Source organism: Brachionichthys hirsutus, chromosome 2, assembly GCF_040956055.1.
Source record: "Brachionichthys hirsutus isolate HB-005 chromosome 2, CSIRO-AGI_Bhir_v1, whole genome shotgun sequence".
Taxonomy (NCBI): domain Eukaryota; kingdom Metazoa; phylum Chordata; class Actinopteri; order Lophiiformes; family Brachionichthyidae; genus Brachionichthys; species Brachionichthys hirsutus.
In genome coordinates this window covers 12,443,968-12,460,290 of record NC_090898.1, presented here as the reverse complement: position 1 = coordinate 12,460,290, position 16,323 = coordinate 12,443,968, and the positions used below count along the sequence as shown (strand labels likewise).

Below are 16,323 nucleotides of genomic sequence, written 5' to 3'. Positions count from 1 at the left end.
AATCTACCACCTCCGTTCAGGGTCAGACCTTCACGCTGCGCCACAGGCATCAACACACATGCTGTGTTCCAGTCATTTTACCGAATGGTGACAACAGAGCGCACTCACACGTAAGACTTGAGTCACATTAGCAGATCTGCCGATTACATCCATTCTCCAGTCTTCCCCCCTGATTATTGATACTATCAATTCAATTCATTTTTATTTATTTAGTGCCAGATCATAACAGAAAGTTATCTCTTGGAAACCGCTCTATCATTAGCATTGACACAAATCTACACATCCAGACATGGCAAATAACCACATTTCATCCAAGCCATTACGCTGCCTGTGTAGGCCTTCATTAAATGGTACTTTCTGCATGTGAATGCTGTTCTGCAAAGGCAGGAGATAATATAGAGGTGGCTAAAAGCAAGAACAGGTGAGGAGTAATATAAGAGGAGTGCAAATAAGAAAAGAGAAATACTAAATAAACAGCTTCAAGTGAAGCCCTGCAGGGGAAGGAGTCTGCTATTAAAGTCTGGCGGCCACTACGCCAGCACTGAACGCTCGTCCCCGGAGATCGCCTATAAGCATATAGAGTAAGCCGGTCTCGGTAAACAGCGCTGCGCCCACACCAAAGCTGCCGCATTAATCTTTATTTCCATCCTTAGCTCGGTTTCTAAAGTCTGCGGGAAATACTAAAACTTTCACACAATGACAGGATCTAACCGACGTGTGAAAGCAACTCTGGCTCGGATGATCTGAACCGCGATAACCCAAACGGGCCCCGTTTCTGTGCAACAGATGTTTCTGGAAAGTAATGCAGAGTCTTCCACTGATTACAGCTTTCTTAAAAGGTTTTGAAGTTCACTCACTCATGGCATCTAAATCAGGCGGCGTAGACAATGCAGCGCTTCGAACGCAACAACACAGTCAGGAAATGCGAACGCAAAGATCAGCGGGTCACCGAGAGCCTCGAGCGACGGCGAAGCCTCAATGGAAAATGACTGTCAAACTTTTATGTCACATCTCTTTCAGAACCAATGTGAAAAGTGCTGTTTACAAGCAGCGCGTTTCTTTGTAGCACATAAAGCAACATCCTGGGTTCAAATCTGGCCCGGGACCTTTGTCACATTATGGGCGAGCATTTTCCTGCTTCGGAAATGTTATATATATATTATTATTTATTTTTTATATTGAACTTGGGGGGAAAAAAAGGCCTCATAAATGTTGATGACAAATTTTGCTGTTTTTAACCCTGTTGCTGGTAAGCATGAGTAGATCGGATAGGCCCTAAACAAAACTCCAAAGGGCCTACGATCATGGAACGGACATCGCCGGCCTGTATTCAAGAGGAACTGAAATAAATCTGCCAAGTCAAAATGAGGACTCAGTCAAAGGTTCCATGTTCTGCGGTGCAGCACTATCATCATTGGCTAATTGGGGTTTCATTATTGCGTCTGCACGGGACCAGTGAGCCTAAATGCAAGCAAACATTTCTGCTGAACTGGAGTGGAAAGCCATCGATCACCAGATCAGCGGCAGAATCGTGTTTACAGTCATGATCCGCTGAACGCAGAGGCTGTCGGGTGAGCTTGGAAGTCAAGTACAGGGCAACAACCACACAGCCACAAACGAAGGGCAGACATTGCAAATCTCTCCGGAGTGATACCGACATCTAAAAACAACTCAGTACCTTTACTCATCAGACACTCCCGAGCGCTCTTTAAAAATATCTCACGTTCCCGCTCTGCACTAAGATTTATTTTTGGGCATCGTGCGAGCCAGAAATGGGCTATGGATTATAGGCACACATTGGTTTTCGATGATGAAAGGCACAGCATGAGGAGCGCTTTGAAAACTGGCTTCTGAAGCCCTTTCAGTCTGTTCCACTGACACGACTGTCTGTTCCCTTGCGTGTTTGTTTTTTGAGAGGCTCTTTAAGGCCCCAGGCTTCGTACGGACTAATGGATCTGTAGCTCTGAGAGCTCATGGATGCAGGGATCATATTTTATTAAGGCTGATCATATCGATCGCGTCCGACAGTTTATTGTGCACATCGGGGGGGGGGGGGGAACAGCTCTGCGGCACCGGAAATGCTCTGCCATTAACGGAAGATGACTAGGGATTGGGAAGTCGACCTTCCCTCCAACTGTCACGACTGATGTATCAGAAAGGCTAATTGCCTGGGCATCAATATGAGCAGGGACAAGACAAGACAAGACAAGACACACGCGCGAGACAGCGCAGGAAGTGTTGTGCCGTACATGTGACGAAGGTCTAACACAGAAATGATGAAGGTAGCATCTTACTGTACCCAAAGGAAGCAGACTTCCATTTGCGGCAGGGGATGGCTCTTCTGTGGCCAGCAGATACCAGCCTCTCCAGATTCCCAGTGCACTCGACAGGTAGGGAGGACTGTCTCCTACAGAAGGACAAATCACATTACAATGAACTATGCTGCAGATACAGAAGGGCAGATGTGAAACTAAAACAGTTCCGTGTTGTCGTCTTGTCCGCATGGCGTTTCGTCCGGCTTTCTCCTGCCACCAAAAACATGCAATGAACCAGTGACTTAAATATTCTGTTGCATTTCATCCCTTTTTATTTGACCAAAAATGTTCTGCATGATTCTGGCAGGTACGTGAAGATGCATGCAAAAGGGACTTGTGAATCATGTCAGAATAAAAACCATTCTTGTAAGCTTCTGGTATCATGTTGGAGACACTGACATGTTTTCTCATGGGGATTTCTGCCAGAATGTATTCAGGGGTAAGGAGGTACGCCAAAGCTCCGCGCAGGCGATGGAGCTGCGAACAGAAATGGAGGCTGGGACCAACTGAAATGGGAAAATAGGTTTTAAGGAGCAGGCCTGAGAGCTTGATTTGTAACACGCAAGTTTTAGTGCGAAAGCCACTCCTGGTCCAATATTCAGCGAACACAAGTGTAAAGTGGATTTTAAAATCAGATGCTGAATGACACTGAGAAAGGACTTTAGAGTGCAGCAAGAGGCACCTTGTAACAGTTACAAAGTAGTGAAATGGAAAATATTTACATATTCTAGTACTTTTCATGGAAAAAAAGGCTTTTCTCCGGCACCTGACTGACCTTTGACTGTCCCTCTAAGAACATAAAGGTCTTCACCCAAACCGAAACCCCACAGCGAACGAAGGAATCAAGCCAACAATGATAGTGACGGATACCAATCTGATGGAGGTGAACTCACATACGTCGTACGCTGAAGCAGTAACTGCTGACTGCACAGTCACCCCCCAAAAAACAACAACACAAGCAGCCTTTATTCTGAAGCACAGGTTGTACTCAAGGCTCAATATGAATACCCTGCTCCGAGGCCCAAGGCAATATTAATGACTGATTGTGTCACGGCTGCTGCCATTTCCACAAATGAATTATTAATTTTAAAGATTCTAAAATCCACTCCTGCAGAATTGAGAGCTGTGAACCATGAATAAATTTATTCGTGCTTCTGATACTGCTACCCATATCTGGTTTCAGACCTGTTAGAACAATGACCAATGCATTCTCACACACACACACAATTAATGGCAAATGGAAGCTCTTCCTCACCGGAGACAGATGTCCTAATGTTTCACGCCACTGTTGCTCACCGTCCTTATTTCCTACGCCTTGGTTAAGAACTGCAATCCACATTGCTGAAGTGAAAATATACTTTTTCCACAAGGACAAAGACGGAACGCTTGCCGTCCAACCTGTTCGAAGTTGAGCATCGCTCTCCATGGCAACGAGAGAGGGTGGGACTCCAGCAGAAAGCACTGGGCTGAGGATGAGCGGCAGCTCTGCACCGGCCCTGCAACACAGCACGGTTACCTCTAATCCCTGCAGTCAGACATCAGTTCAACCGCCGTGACACACCATCGCTGCACCAGAAGACGGCCAAGCGCTTTCAGCTTACATTTCTGTGTTAAGTCCAGTCCAGCCCAGTCCACACATTGCGCTCTCTTTGACAAATGTCCTGCCTGCAGGTAGAAAAACTGCAGCCGCATAGCAATTTCAGTGAAAAGCTCATCTATTACAGGGTTTTCCTAAACTAGGTAATGGGGACCCTGCGCTGTGACCTTAAAGGAAGATGCCGAGTCAGCCTTCAATTCAACACACAATGCTATTATACAACATGTGGTCTTCTTTAAAGGATCCTTTTCTCACAGTAATGGCAGTGAACAATAAATCTGCACATTAAGACAGTGAAATTATACCAAAGCAATCAAAGTTGCAGCAAACAAATGATCAGATGGCCTGCAGCGAAATGAAAGAAGGAATGAGTGAGGCATTACAAATTTCCGTCTGCTTAAATGACAATTTGCTCGCTCATGTTGTTTCGGGACACACTGTGAGTAAGGTTTTGACCTCCATCACAAAAGCGCAGCAAAGCTGTAGTTTCCTCGTTGTCGTCCTTACAATAATATAAAGGGCTTTTTATTTCTCATTCCTGCTCCATCGAACTCGGGTTAGGGTTAGGGTTACCTCAAGTCACTGTGCTGCCTTTCTCCAACAAATACAGATTGTATAATTCCAGCCAAATCAGCCTTATCCTCTTCTAAGGCCAAAACCAAATCCAAACTAAGTGTGAAATTCTAAAAGAAACGTTTCTCGTCGTCCCTGACGCACACGCAGTACTAGTCAAACAAAGAGCAGCGGCTTCTAAAGTGAACCTACCACTGTTGCCATGGAAACGGAAAAATAATGAATGGTAAACATTTCAAGTTGCGCTCTGGGTAAACACTTCACACTCGAGATACTGTAGTAGTAACACTAATTAGGCGCTTGTGCCTAATGACATGATAATATGAAGAAGACAAAGAAGATGAGGAACATGAAGAAGAGGAAGACAAATCATGGTTCCTTAATGACATGCGATGTGTTAGGAGCACAAACAGATGTCCTAGTCATGGATGCAACTCCTCAAACAATGTCAATCTCCAATGACCCCTCGATGCTCACCGACAGTCCGACTGAAGCAGCCGCCGTCTGTGACATCACACCGGCCCCCACAGGCAAAGGTGTGAGGATGGACTCCCCCCGGAAGTCCATCCTCACACCGTCGACTTTGTGAATGAGTTCTGTGCGAAGGTGAATCAGTGACTGGTTAAACGGCTCATCATCATCTCGATGAACGGTCCCCGAGCAGCTCAGGTTCCAACAACATCTGAATGAAGCCATCCATTCTGATTACGGCAGCCCAATTAAACGCCGCCGTGGTATTCCTCGCTCATTAGCCGTGGCGTGTGTAGGAGAACACCCCCCCCCCCCCCCCCCCCGATCACTGACAGAGTCAATCTCTTCTCCCTCTCTCTTCACAGGCAGACACACACAGACTTCTAACAAACCAGTGCAAAGCTCTCCTTCGGGAGCAGGGCTTATTTATTTATAGAGCCTGTGCCAAGCTCTGTGACTTTTGCAATATTCATGATAATGAAATCTACCAAGCAACGTAACACACGGTTTTTTTTGGGGGGGGGGGGGGGTCACTTGTGTCATATTAACAAGGTGGGAGATGCAAGCGACTGTAAGTCGGTCTTCGGTGGGCTGGCGGCAGATCGCCGTCTTGGCAGTTGTAATTTATTGCCTCCTCCAAGGAGGTTACGTTTGATTGGCTTCCCTTTAACCTTTGTTGGCTCGTTTGTTTGCACAAAAGCCATTGGCTGGATTCTCAGGAAATTTTAAGGAAGGGTTAGACGCGTGGCAGAAAGGAGGGTTTGGTTTAGGATCCAGGATTATTTGTAGTCCCCTCCTCTTCCTTTAACACTGTGGGATATGGCTTGTATCGGCAGTCTTATTAATTAATAATAATATGCTACTTGCATAAAAGTTGGTGGGAGAGGGTGGCGAAACTCGGAGCCGAGATAAAAATGTAGCTGCAGAGAAAGGCATTTAAAAAGAAGCCAGAGAATAACGGGAATCCCTGTTGCTGAAATCTCACGCATGCATGCACTGCAAAGATTTCATTAAGATTCTTATGCAAGAGGGAGCAATGGACGCACCGCCTCGCTTGATCTCTGGAGAAGCAGCTGAGCACGTAAACAAAATAATGTTGCCATAGTGATCGTCACTACTGCAGTGAGAAACAAGGAAAAAAGGCGCTTCTGAAAATCCTGACTCAGCAACTGCAATGTTTGATATTCTTTAAATGTCATTTATACATAAGGCAATGCGATGCTACTTTGAGTTACGGACACTTGTATTACATATCTGAATATTTAAATGGCAAACAGTGTTTAATATAGATTAAAACAATGCTCTAAGAACTGGTTAATTTTAATCACATTAAACCTTCAGCCGAGGTCACCAGCTCATAATTAGATTCTAACAGGCTTCCCATGCTTGCATGGCTACATTTATATTGTATTGACATCATCAGAGAAAGCCTCTGCAAATAAGGAAAGCTCGTGAAACGTTCCACCTGCGACGATCGATAAGACAAAACAGTCAGTCAGGCTCTGACGGAAATAACCAGAAATGTCACGTCTTTTACATCCAAGCTGCATTAAGCATGAAATGCTGAGTGAGATTCCTCAAGATTTTTCAAGCTTGGAGCAAAAGTCTCCAAAGTGAAATAACACTCAATGACTTGCATTATTAAACGCAGGCTTTATTATTGCAGGGAAAAAACCCTGCTTTGTCCACAGGCTGTTTCACAAAAGACAAAGTTTTCTAACTGAGAGCAACTTTAAATACCATCATTAGAGAGCATAAAGATGGTTTGAGTGGGATTAATATTTACAAACTTTTCAAATACATAAATTATCAAACTTTAACTAGATATAAAACAGACATTAAATTTGGACGTCGACTTTTTTTTTTTTTGCTTTGGTATACTACTGTTAGTGGAGAAGTGACTGAGCGGCAGTAAAAAAAAAAAAAAAAAAAAAACACACATTTTCTGTGACGGTATAAAGACGAAGACTGGTACACATCCCCAGGCTGTGGCCCATCGGATTTGCTTCAAATTTGCAATAGGATATTCAGAGGAGAAGAAAAGCGACCCAGGGAGCGCAGACCATCGAGCACCGTGGGGAAGAAGAGACTTGGCCTAGAAAATATTCACAAAAACACAGACTCTGCTGCACTCTTTAACCGTCTAGACACGGTCAGTTCCTTAGTGAGACAGAGGAAGAGGTTCTTTTGCATCCCCAAGTGAAGCATCCCTTAAGAGAGGAGCTGCAGATAAGAGGTGTGTTTACTGGCGAGAGAAGCCAGGCCACTCTCTGCAGAGAGACGGACTTCTTAGCCGTCGTTTGTAGCAATGACAGATTCTCACATTACAGTTTTAAACCAGTCCACATTCCAGCACTGTCGGCAGAGACCCCTTCAAACCCCCAGCATCTAAAGTTTATAGTGCAAAATAAAACAAACAAACAACCGCAAAATGTGAAACGAAACACAACTTGATGTAAGATGGTATCATTTCCTCCAAACATTAATGTCCTCAAAGGCACCATGTGAGACCTGCATCAATGCTTCAGATGGTGGGAAACCACTCACGCTGTCAAGATGTGGATTAAAAACTACAGTTGAACTGTAGTTTTTAATATAAAAAAGAATCCTCGCACTTGAAAACCTACAACGAGACCATTTGGAGACGACTTGCCTCTCTGAACGATGGTTTAGTTTCGCCATCCGTCACGAACAAATGGACACAATTCAAACCGGCGCTGACAATGTTAACTCTTCCTCGGATTCATCCCCAGCACAAGCCTTCATGTCAGCCATTGACATGATTTATAGGAGCTCCTGCAGACAGTCAGCCAAACGAACAAACAAGTATCTCATCCTCACTTTTAGAGCGAGAGTGCAGTAAAAGGCAGGAAACATTTGGTGCACCCCCACCCCCCCCGTAATTGTTGCCTCTTTTCTTTGACATGGAGAAAGCAATAAAGTCGGGGAGTGACCGCACCTTTAATGCATTGTCGTGAAGGAGTGCACCATTCAGTTTTCTGCTGGGTTGATTACAGGATTATTGATTGGCTCTGACGTACAACGCTGTGGCCAATTTCTCTGTTCCCTGGATTATTCTTTTCTCCTTTTGCAGTTCGCGTAACGATTCCATCTTCTGTTGGCTGTATATCTTCCTCTTCACCCTAATTGCTTTGTTTGCTTCAGATTGTTCTGAATATATATATACTTTAGAACTGAGAATAAAGTTGATGCCACTGCAGTTTTCACTAGCGTGACGCTCATAGCAAGCGTGTCTAAACCGGCGTTGGGTCAATATAATACAGAAATAGGGTGAGATCTGAGGTAACAGTAGATACCATCAATTTTTGTGTCCAACATGCATCAACAAAATAATGCTAGAAATATCACACATCTTTTTCCCCGAATGGCATTTCTTGCTGCCTGCTACCCAGGAAGAAGTGATCAGAACCCTGGACAGTTCCCGTCTCCTGCATCAAAGCTCATGCAAACTGCTTACCATTTGCTGCTACGCCTCCTTTTCATGGAATCTGTGGTGCATGAAGTTCTGCCAAAGCATGAGTTGTTGTTGTTGTTTTAATGAAACAGCACCAGATTTCCATCGGAACCACAAGCAGCTGCACCGATTGGATTCTAGTTATAACACTGACGATGCATTACATCAGTTAAAAGAGAAAAAGCCTTTGTCTGTCCTTGAAAGGAGCGCATTCCTCCTTTTTATGCCTGATCCACGCCGAGCATATCATCCTTGTGATGTTGGATGAAAGGAATACGAATGCAAGATCAATTGCCTTTCCATTCTGCTCGGCGTTGAAGCGCCGGCTACTGAGGTTCATTCAGGTGCATTCCCAAAGACTTTTAAATAATGCATGCGATGCTTAACCCCATTGGAGACATCATTCCACAGGCAGGACTCAGCATTGCTTTCTTCCACCGCGGCCTCAAGAGAAGCCAAACACGCGTTGGCAGAATTCATTTCTCATCCTAGCTGCTTCTTTAAACCGAAAGTCACACTGCAGCCTTTACCATCATCCAAGTGTCCTTAACTTACCCTTGCCCCTTTTTTCCCCCCCCACCCCGTGACACAAAATCTGTTGCAATGAAAATAATCCATTTCCTGTGGCGTGGGAGGAAACGGTACGGGGCACACGACGAGTGCCAAAACAAAATGCTGAGTCAGGCTTTAGCAATCTGCCTTTCTGTAAGAGTAAGTGCAACTGGACACGACTGCAGAAAATGAATGTTCCTCTCATTTATTCGAAGCTCCCTGCCTGGTTTAAAACAAGCCGATGTCATATGTGAGCTGAAGCTGAAGCAATTAACACATTTATAGTCTGTATAGCCTTTATATAAAAGAATTCTGAGGTTTGAAATATAGCACCATCTGTGTAACTTTCCACTTTTGGAAAAAAAATTGCCCCAATTTAATTAAAGAACAAATATATATTTCCTCCACAGTACGGTGAAGGCTTGAAAAAAGGGCTTTAAACACTTTACTGCCCTTAATGTAAGAGTGGGAAAGAAAACAGAGTGCCAAAACAATAAAGGAAGTGGCTATTTCCGGTCCTGCACTCAGAGGAAAATCAGAGGTAATTACATTTTCCCTGTGTTCTGTGAGTGATTCACAATTAAAAAAAGTGTTTTGGTGTTTTATCTTCCCTTCTCCCGTTATTCTTTCTTCCATCCTTCAATTCTGAAATCAGGTCACGCAGGCCGGAGCTTCATCATCGGTTACCCAAACAGCTGTTGGGGTTTACTGAACATACCGTGTCGCTCGCCGGCGGCCGTGACAGCCGTGAAAGCGCTTCAAGCTTGGATCGAACAAACGCCTTCAAGTTGTGATGAAAAGGAATAAATCACAGTTGAAGCAACACCAAATTTCCAAAACTTTCCTTTCTTTCTTTTAAACAGAAAGCACAACAGCACGTCTTGCACATTTGTGGCTCTGGCCTTCATTTCACAGCAACGTCACCAAATGATCAATGACTTGAACCTGCAGTCAGCTGCGGCGGCTCATTCCTGCTGGCAGGCTCGCTGGGAAGCTGGACGTTCTCGTGCGGCATTTCATGAATGCCGTCAGTATTTTTTTTAGAAGAGCAATTTTTCTCAAACAAGCACTGTAGTCGAAATGAAACCAAGCATTTTTTACATTTGAATTTGACTTCTGCTTAAGGAGCCATCCGTTACCCCAGTAACGGACTAAGCTGTTCAGAAGATGAATAAATAATCTTGTTATTTAACTTTATAGCCAATGGTATTTAGACAAAAGTGAAGGAGCATGAAATGCACCAGCAGAGAAACACAGCATTGATTGATATACAAACACTGCCATTCATCAGCAACCTTGTCATGTCGGGAGCGACGGCGTTATTGATGAGATTCTGGAAGGCGAATCGTCCGTCTTGGCATTTAGGCTATGCATGCCGTGGTGAAATCTAACAAAGGAACACGAGCTGAAGCTGAAATCTCCCAACGTTCTTATTTTATACCCGACTGAAAAGTTTTAGCGGAAATGTCAAACTCAATTCAGCCTCCGCATGTCAAATGTAAACCGAATCGGAAAGCAGGATCAGACGGTAATCTCAAGTCTCTCGCGCTGACAAGGTGGGCTGCCCTTTGGCCCAACCTTTACTGTAGCAATGATCCAAACAGAGGCCCCGGCAGGAGGAAGCGTCACGTTCCCTCTGGCTGCATTCCTGCATACATTGCTGGGATTTAGAACGGCCTTCAGAACCTGCGGACGTAACAAAAATGCTGATGCACAGAAGCAGCCAGAGTGGAAACACACATAATAGCGCCAACGCCTATGCATGGACGCCGCAAAGACTGATGAACTTGCATGTTGAATTTCACCTCCAAGGCCTTCTCAGGCCCGGCTCGCTGTGAGGAAGTCCACGTTTGCCATCGACCAATAACGGCTACGAAGATGAGTGAGCAGCAGCTCCTCGTCCGCGCTTAGCTGTTGACTCAGCCTTCACCTCATCAGCGATCCACCCCCCACCCCCCCACCCCCACTTGGGAGAAAACTAGTGGCAGCCTTTCAAAACGCTCCTCACAGGTAAGACTCCACAAATTGCCTTCGATTCGGCTGCCGCTTCAGCCGCTTCTGGCAGCCGCGAGATAAATAATTGGTTCCGCGGCAAAGACATAAAGAACAAACAGGAAACCGTACTTTGTCCTCGTTGCTTTAATGCTGATCACGAGTGGAAATTATAAAAAAGGGGAAGGGAAGTGTCCCGACTCACAGAATACGTTTACAAACGCAGGTGCCCGAATGGAACCTTCCTCACAAACACGCACGAACGCGAAGTTGCAATTGCACATTTGTGCTGCTTTGTTCCCCCCCGACGAGTCAAACAAAGCACAGTAAAACATGACAATAAAAACGTGGCTGTTTCTCCTGGACCCCGAGGACAGTAACGAAAGAAACGGCACAACTGCTTTTTATTTTTTTATCTATACTCCTCTTGGACCGTCTAATTAAAATCAGATTTTAACTCTCCTGCTGAGAGTTGGGTGGAAAAGATTGATACGGTTCTCATGACAGCTAAAGTTCTCATTAAAGCCATGACGATTGTTTAACGTGACACAAGCCAACCTTAACTCGGTCAAACCAGCCTCAATTTCCTCCAGGAAAGCCGAGGTCACTCTGGGAGACGGCTCGTTGCAGATAAAGGAGGTCTGCAGTCGCTTTTGAAGTGGAAGTTGCAAATTGTCTTTGGCCATTGCTTGAGATTTATAGGTACGTCTGAATGCAAATCATCCCGGGGGCAGACATTAATCTAGCCGGGGGTATTTCATTAGAAGGGGCTTTGCTGGAGAGATGGAGTTTGCACGCTCGTAAATTCGGTTTGGCACACTGATTGTTCAGCAGATTGCTGAGTAATTGAGTGGACGCCACCAGCCACGAGACACAGCTTTCTTCGTCGCACTCATTACTCCTTTCCAGGGGTTCAAAAACACAAACTCAGTCTGTTGCACCGCCTCGGGATGAGCTATTTATGAACAGGCCCAGCCCCAGTCCACCGGCTCCATCCAGGGGACTAAGTAGGGGCCGCTGAAGTGTGGTTGGACAGCAAATTACAGAGAATAAGTCAAGACACTGTCACTATAATGAATGTAAGAGGCACTAGACAACCACCAGGGGCTCGAGAAGGGCAACACCAAACAGTCAGAAATTGACAACTTAAAAGAACATCTATCAAATACCTCAATACGGATTGATTATGTCCTCGGACCATTAACTGCTCTGGCTTCATTCCAAACTCAGACACGCTGTGTACCAGACAAGCTCCAATGCAGTGAATGAAACACGACAGAACGCCTGCCATAGCTATCAGCCCAAAACTTTAGTACCACATACGATCAGTCGACAAATCTCAGTTTAAAATGAGTTGGACTCAACCAATCAGGATGGATATGTTGGCTTCTACCCTTTATTTGTCATCTAGGCTTCGCCATTTCATTACATTATTGATCGAATGAAGTTCAAGTGGACTGTTAAACAGAGCTGCAACAATTAATACATAAACAACTAGAAAAGCCCTCAGAGAGCGCCGACCTCCGCCGAGCAGCTCGTTCCCCTCCTAATTAATTAGATTTACACCGTCCACATGGTGATCTGGATCGTCATCAAAAGGTTCTACATTGTTCTTGGTGTCTTTATACTCTGGGGGCCCGGGATAACGTTTGAATGTTAAATGTGAGCTGGCAGAAGCGTCTTCCAGCATCGAGGTAAAAAAATAAAGCACTCGTGAGAACTATCCCAGTCCAGACTCCAGAGAGGGAGATCATGCTCGATTAACGGTCTGAATTAACCACCAGACTCTCCTGCATAATGCAGGAAGAACATCCATCACCGCCGCACTTCCCGTTTTATCCAGAAGCCTTTTCATTCAACCTCAACGCAGTATATTTACTAACCAGAGTGGCCTAGTCTCAAATAGTTCAGTCGTTCAGCACTACAGAGTGCTGCAAAAAAACAATATTATATTACCGGACCGGTCACGTATGTATGAAGACCATTAGGAAAAACCCGAGGTCAGCATACAGTAAATACTGTCGCACTAAATGGCTGACGAGGCAAGCGAGCCAAGAGCCCCGAACAAGAGAAACCTGATATGTGTGCGAGTGTCGTTCTCGCACGATCGCTACATCAAGCATCTCAACCTTTCATTTGAACTCGAGAAACTGTAAATAACCCGTGAAAACGGAAATCGATCAACGGAGAGCAAAGTTCTCCTCCTCTGCTGATTCTGCTCGACCGGCTCGTTCAGGCTTACGATCGGCGAGCTGGGAGAGTTTATGGGCCAACGCCAGGAAGTACCTGTGCAGCAGTCATGTGACCTGGGAAGAACCAGAACAACAACTTTAGCTTACAGCCTCCTCTGCAGAGAAACCTGTTGACTCTGCACCACAGGTTCCACTGTCATTGGTGCATCACATTTCCTGCTCTCTGCATTAGTTTTCCAAGAGAGGACAGAGGGGGGGGGGGTGGGGGGGGGGGTAGATGTACAAAACAACCACCACGCAAAAAGCTTTTCATTTGCAACCAACCAAAGATAGCAGCAAGCTTATGCATCATTCAGGAGCAGCCAACTCTTCGTCCGTCACTCGTTTGGTGTGCAGGTTTCTCTTCTCTTTCAAGTCTTTTAATGATTAGATCTTAAATAAATCAGTACAGGCGGCGCAGCTCACAACTAATTGACAAACCTGCACGCTGTAAGATGACTGTGGTGCAAATAAACACACGTCAGGAACGGAGGAAAAAGGGAAGACATGAGGAAGAAAAGCTGCAGACCGGCACAAATGTCCGCACGGGCAGCACACAAAATAAAACGAGTGAAGAATTCTAAATATCAAAAAGGCACAATTATGTAATGTTTCATACAATGTGTGTGTGTGAAGTGTGGCGAAGCTAGAATGTATAGTTTGTCAGATAATATGACCACACCTCAGACTGACCCGAAAACCATGTTGCTATGGAAACAACAACAGAATTTACATTTGGGAAGGAAAAAAAAAAGAAATTCTAAAATCAAAGGACACGGCTGCTTAAAGTTTGGTGAAACAATTATGTATAGATTGCTAGGTATGCTCCACGCAGAATAAATAAGTAAATGATGGTGGGCGATTATGGACAAACCAGTTAGGATGAAAAGCAGCAAAAAAAATTGCATAGATGTAAAGCCAAGTTAATACACAAAGAAAATAACTTGGTGCGTCTTTGCCCCAACAACCACTGCCCAGTTCCATTTTAGACCCCAACGAGTTCAACAGGTTTTACCAGCTCAAGAGTTTCTGTGATTCAAATCTCTCTGGGTCTGCAATTTAAATATCACACTTTAAAATCCTCCCACGATGAAGTATCGCCTTATAACCTACAAGCAGCATGGGGGGGGGGGGGGGCTTTGGTGGACCAGAACAGAGTCCGACAGGCCGAAGACTGGGACGCATGGCAGCTGAGAAGCTCACAGCTAATCATCACGAACAGTGTGTCTAAAAACAAAGTGTTTTTCTACATACTGAGACGAGCCGGAGGGAGCCAGGGTTCCTGTCGCACCGCTTTCACCTGATTCCTTATCACAGACTGTCAACTATCATAAGAGAGGAAGAGGAGCGACAGACGGGACCACATTCTTGGCATTAAAGGGCCCATATTATGAAAGACTCACTTTTCCCTTGTTTCTACTTGACTGTGGGGGTGAGTTTGGGTCAACCCCCAGAACAGCCAAATAAACTAGCCAGTCAATCCTGCGTAGTTCTGTACAGAAACGCTTCGGGATCAAAGTGGTAAATCAAATCGCACAAGGTCAGACGGTGTCCATCTGTGGAGTCCCACTGAAAGCCAACGTCCAACACAGGTCAGGAGGACACGGGACGGTTTCTATAACTGGCTTTTATCCCCACAGCTGCTGCTCAGGCCTCCCGTTGGAAGTGCGTGGTTAAAAGCAGATTAGGAGGCGACCCTCAGATTGAGAGTCAGAGGAACATCTCAGGAAAACACACAAGAGCCTAAAGTACATGAAATCAGACCGGCGTTTGCCACCGAGTCCCCAAATGAAAATGAAAGCGACACTGTTAGATTTCAACTGTTTCAGTTCCTTTTTCCTCTGTTCTAAAATTACCTTCACAGAAATGACAAGCAGTCCAGATTAAGAACAATCCATTCCTTGAATTGCTCAACATACTTAAGTGGCATTTTAAATCCTGCATCCTTTGTAGGCCACATTTTATTAACAGCTTTCAAATTTAATCTGTATCACAGGGACAACCCCAGGCTACTAATCTCTGTGGCAGTCGACGCAAACACCGAGCGCGTGCAGGGAGGCTAATCCCAAATGTGTGCCCGATTATCCAGGTCTTTAAGGGTCTCTTGACTACAGCTGTCCGGGGGCCAAACCCACAGCCTGTAGCGAGGGCCGGCACTAAAACATCCATGTTTTATGGATACATCCCAACAAAGCCAAAGCTTCTTTTTTTTTTTTTTTTTAGTGGTTGTGGTTATTACTTCCCATACATCACAGATTTATGAGTCCGCGCACAATTTTAACTCCCGAAGATAAAAAATATCAAATTGATTAAAAAAAAACTGAGATGTCACACACACACACAACTGAGAAGGAATCGGTGGGGGGGTTTATTGTCCATCATGGTGCCGGGTGTCAGGCATGAAGCTCTGCGCCGTCCCATAAAACGCATTCTCCCTGTTTGAGCTGTGCGTAATTTGGCGTCAGATTTTCCACCAGCAAACCAAAGTAACAGGAAAAGCTTCTTCCAGCACTCCAGTCACAACAAAAAAAGAAACACGAATCAAGCCCAATGCAGAACTTGAGATACTTCTTCACAGTTGAGCGGCGGCTGTTTTATGTGGACACGCAGCGTGACGTCATATCTTACTTGTCCTGCGTGACGCGCTCCTTTAAGGCTGCCAGAGCGGCCAGGCTGTTGCTGTCCTGCAGCAGCCTGCAGGTCGCCAGGTGCCGCCGGTACCGCTCCGCCAGACACGCGTTCTCCGCGCACAAGTCGGACACTTGCTGCTCCAGCTGCGCTATCCTCGCCCTTTGCCTCTCCAGCAGCTCCTGCTGCGTCTCGATGATCTTGTTGAGCTCCTTCAGATATTCCACAGCCCCGGTTGGGTTCTCGGGCGGGCTTTCCATGTCGCTCCGGGCGCCTCGCTTGTGGCGCAGCTCCCTGCTGAACCGCAGACGGAAGAGGGAAGTCGGTGAAATCCAGTGCGCGCGTTCAAGCGCAATGTGTCGGAAGGTTGCGCCTTTTACGCTTCGCCATTAACATGTGAAATCCCCCCCGCCCCGTCCCGGTACGCGTGATTACAAACCGAGCTCCTACTCAGTCAGATAAATGTGACCCATCATACTTAGCTCTCCG

The 16,323-nt window shown here is 45.5% G+C and overlaps 1 protein-coding gene across 4 annotated transcripts in view; it reads right to left on the bottom strand.

The window, feature by feature from the left end:
* The window catches only part of iqsec1a (IQ motif and Sec7 domain ArfGEF 1a), a 57,971-nt gene extending 41,877 nt beyond the window's left edge, over window positions 1-16,094 (bottom strand). Inside the window, exons 1-4 of one of the 4 annotated variants that reach the window (XM_068752557.1) lie at window positions 15,835-16,094; window positions 12,697-12,710; window positions 9,693-9,708; window positions 2,300-2,407 (exon numbers count right to left, since the gene is read on the bottom strand). In XM_068752557.1, the coding sequence (XP_068608658.1) occupies window positions 2,300-2,407; window positions 9,693-9,708; window positions 12,697-12,710; window positions 15,835-16,094 (398 nt within the window). Of the gene's footprint in view, window positions 1-2,267; window positions 2,408-4,485; window positions 4,495-5,060; window positions 5,082-9,692; window positions 9,709-12,696; window positions 12,711-15,834 lie in introns of all 4 variants that reach the window. The other 3 variants (XM_068752566.1, XM_068752541.1, XM_068752549.1) reach the window with 3 other exon arrangements.
* Between the last annotated feature and the right edge of the window lie 229 nt (window positions 16,095-16,323).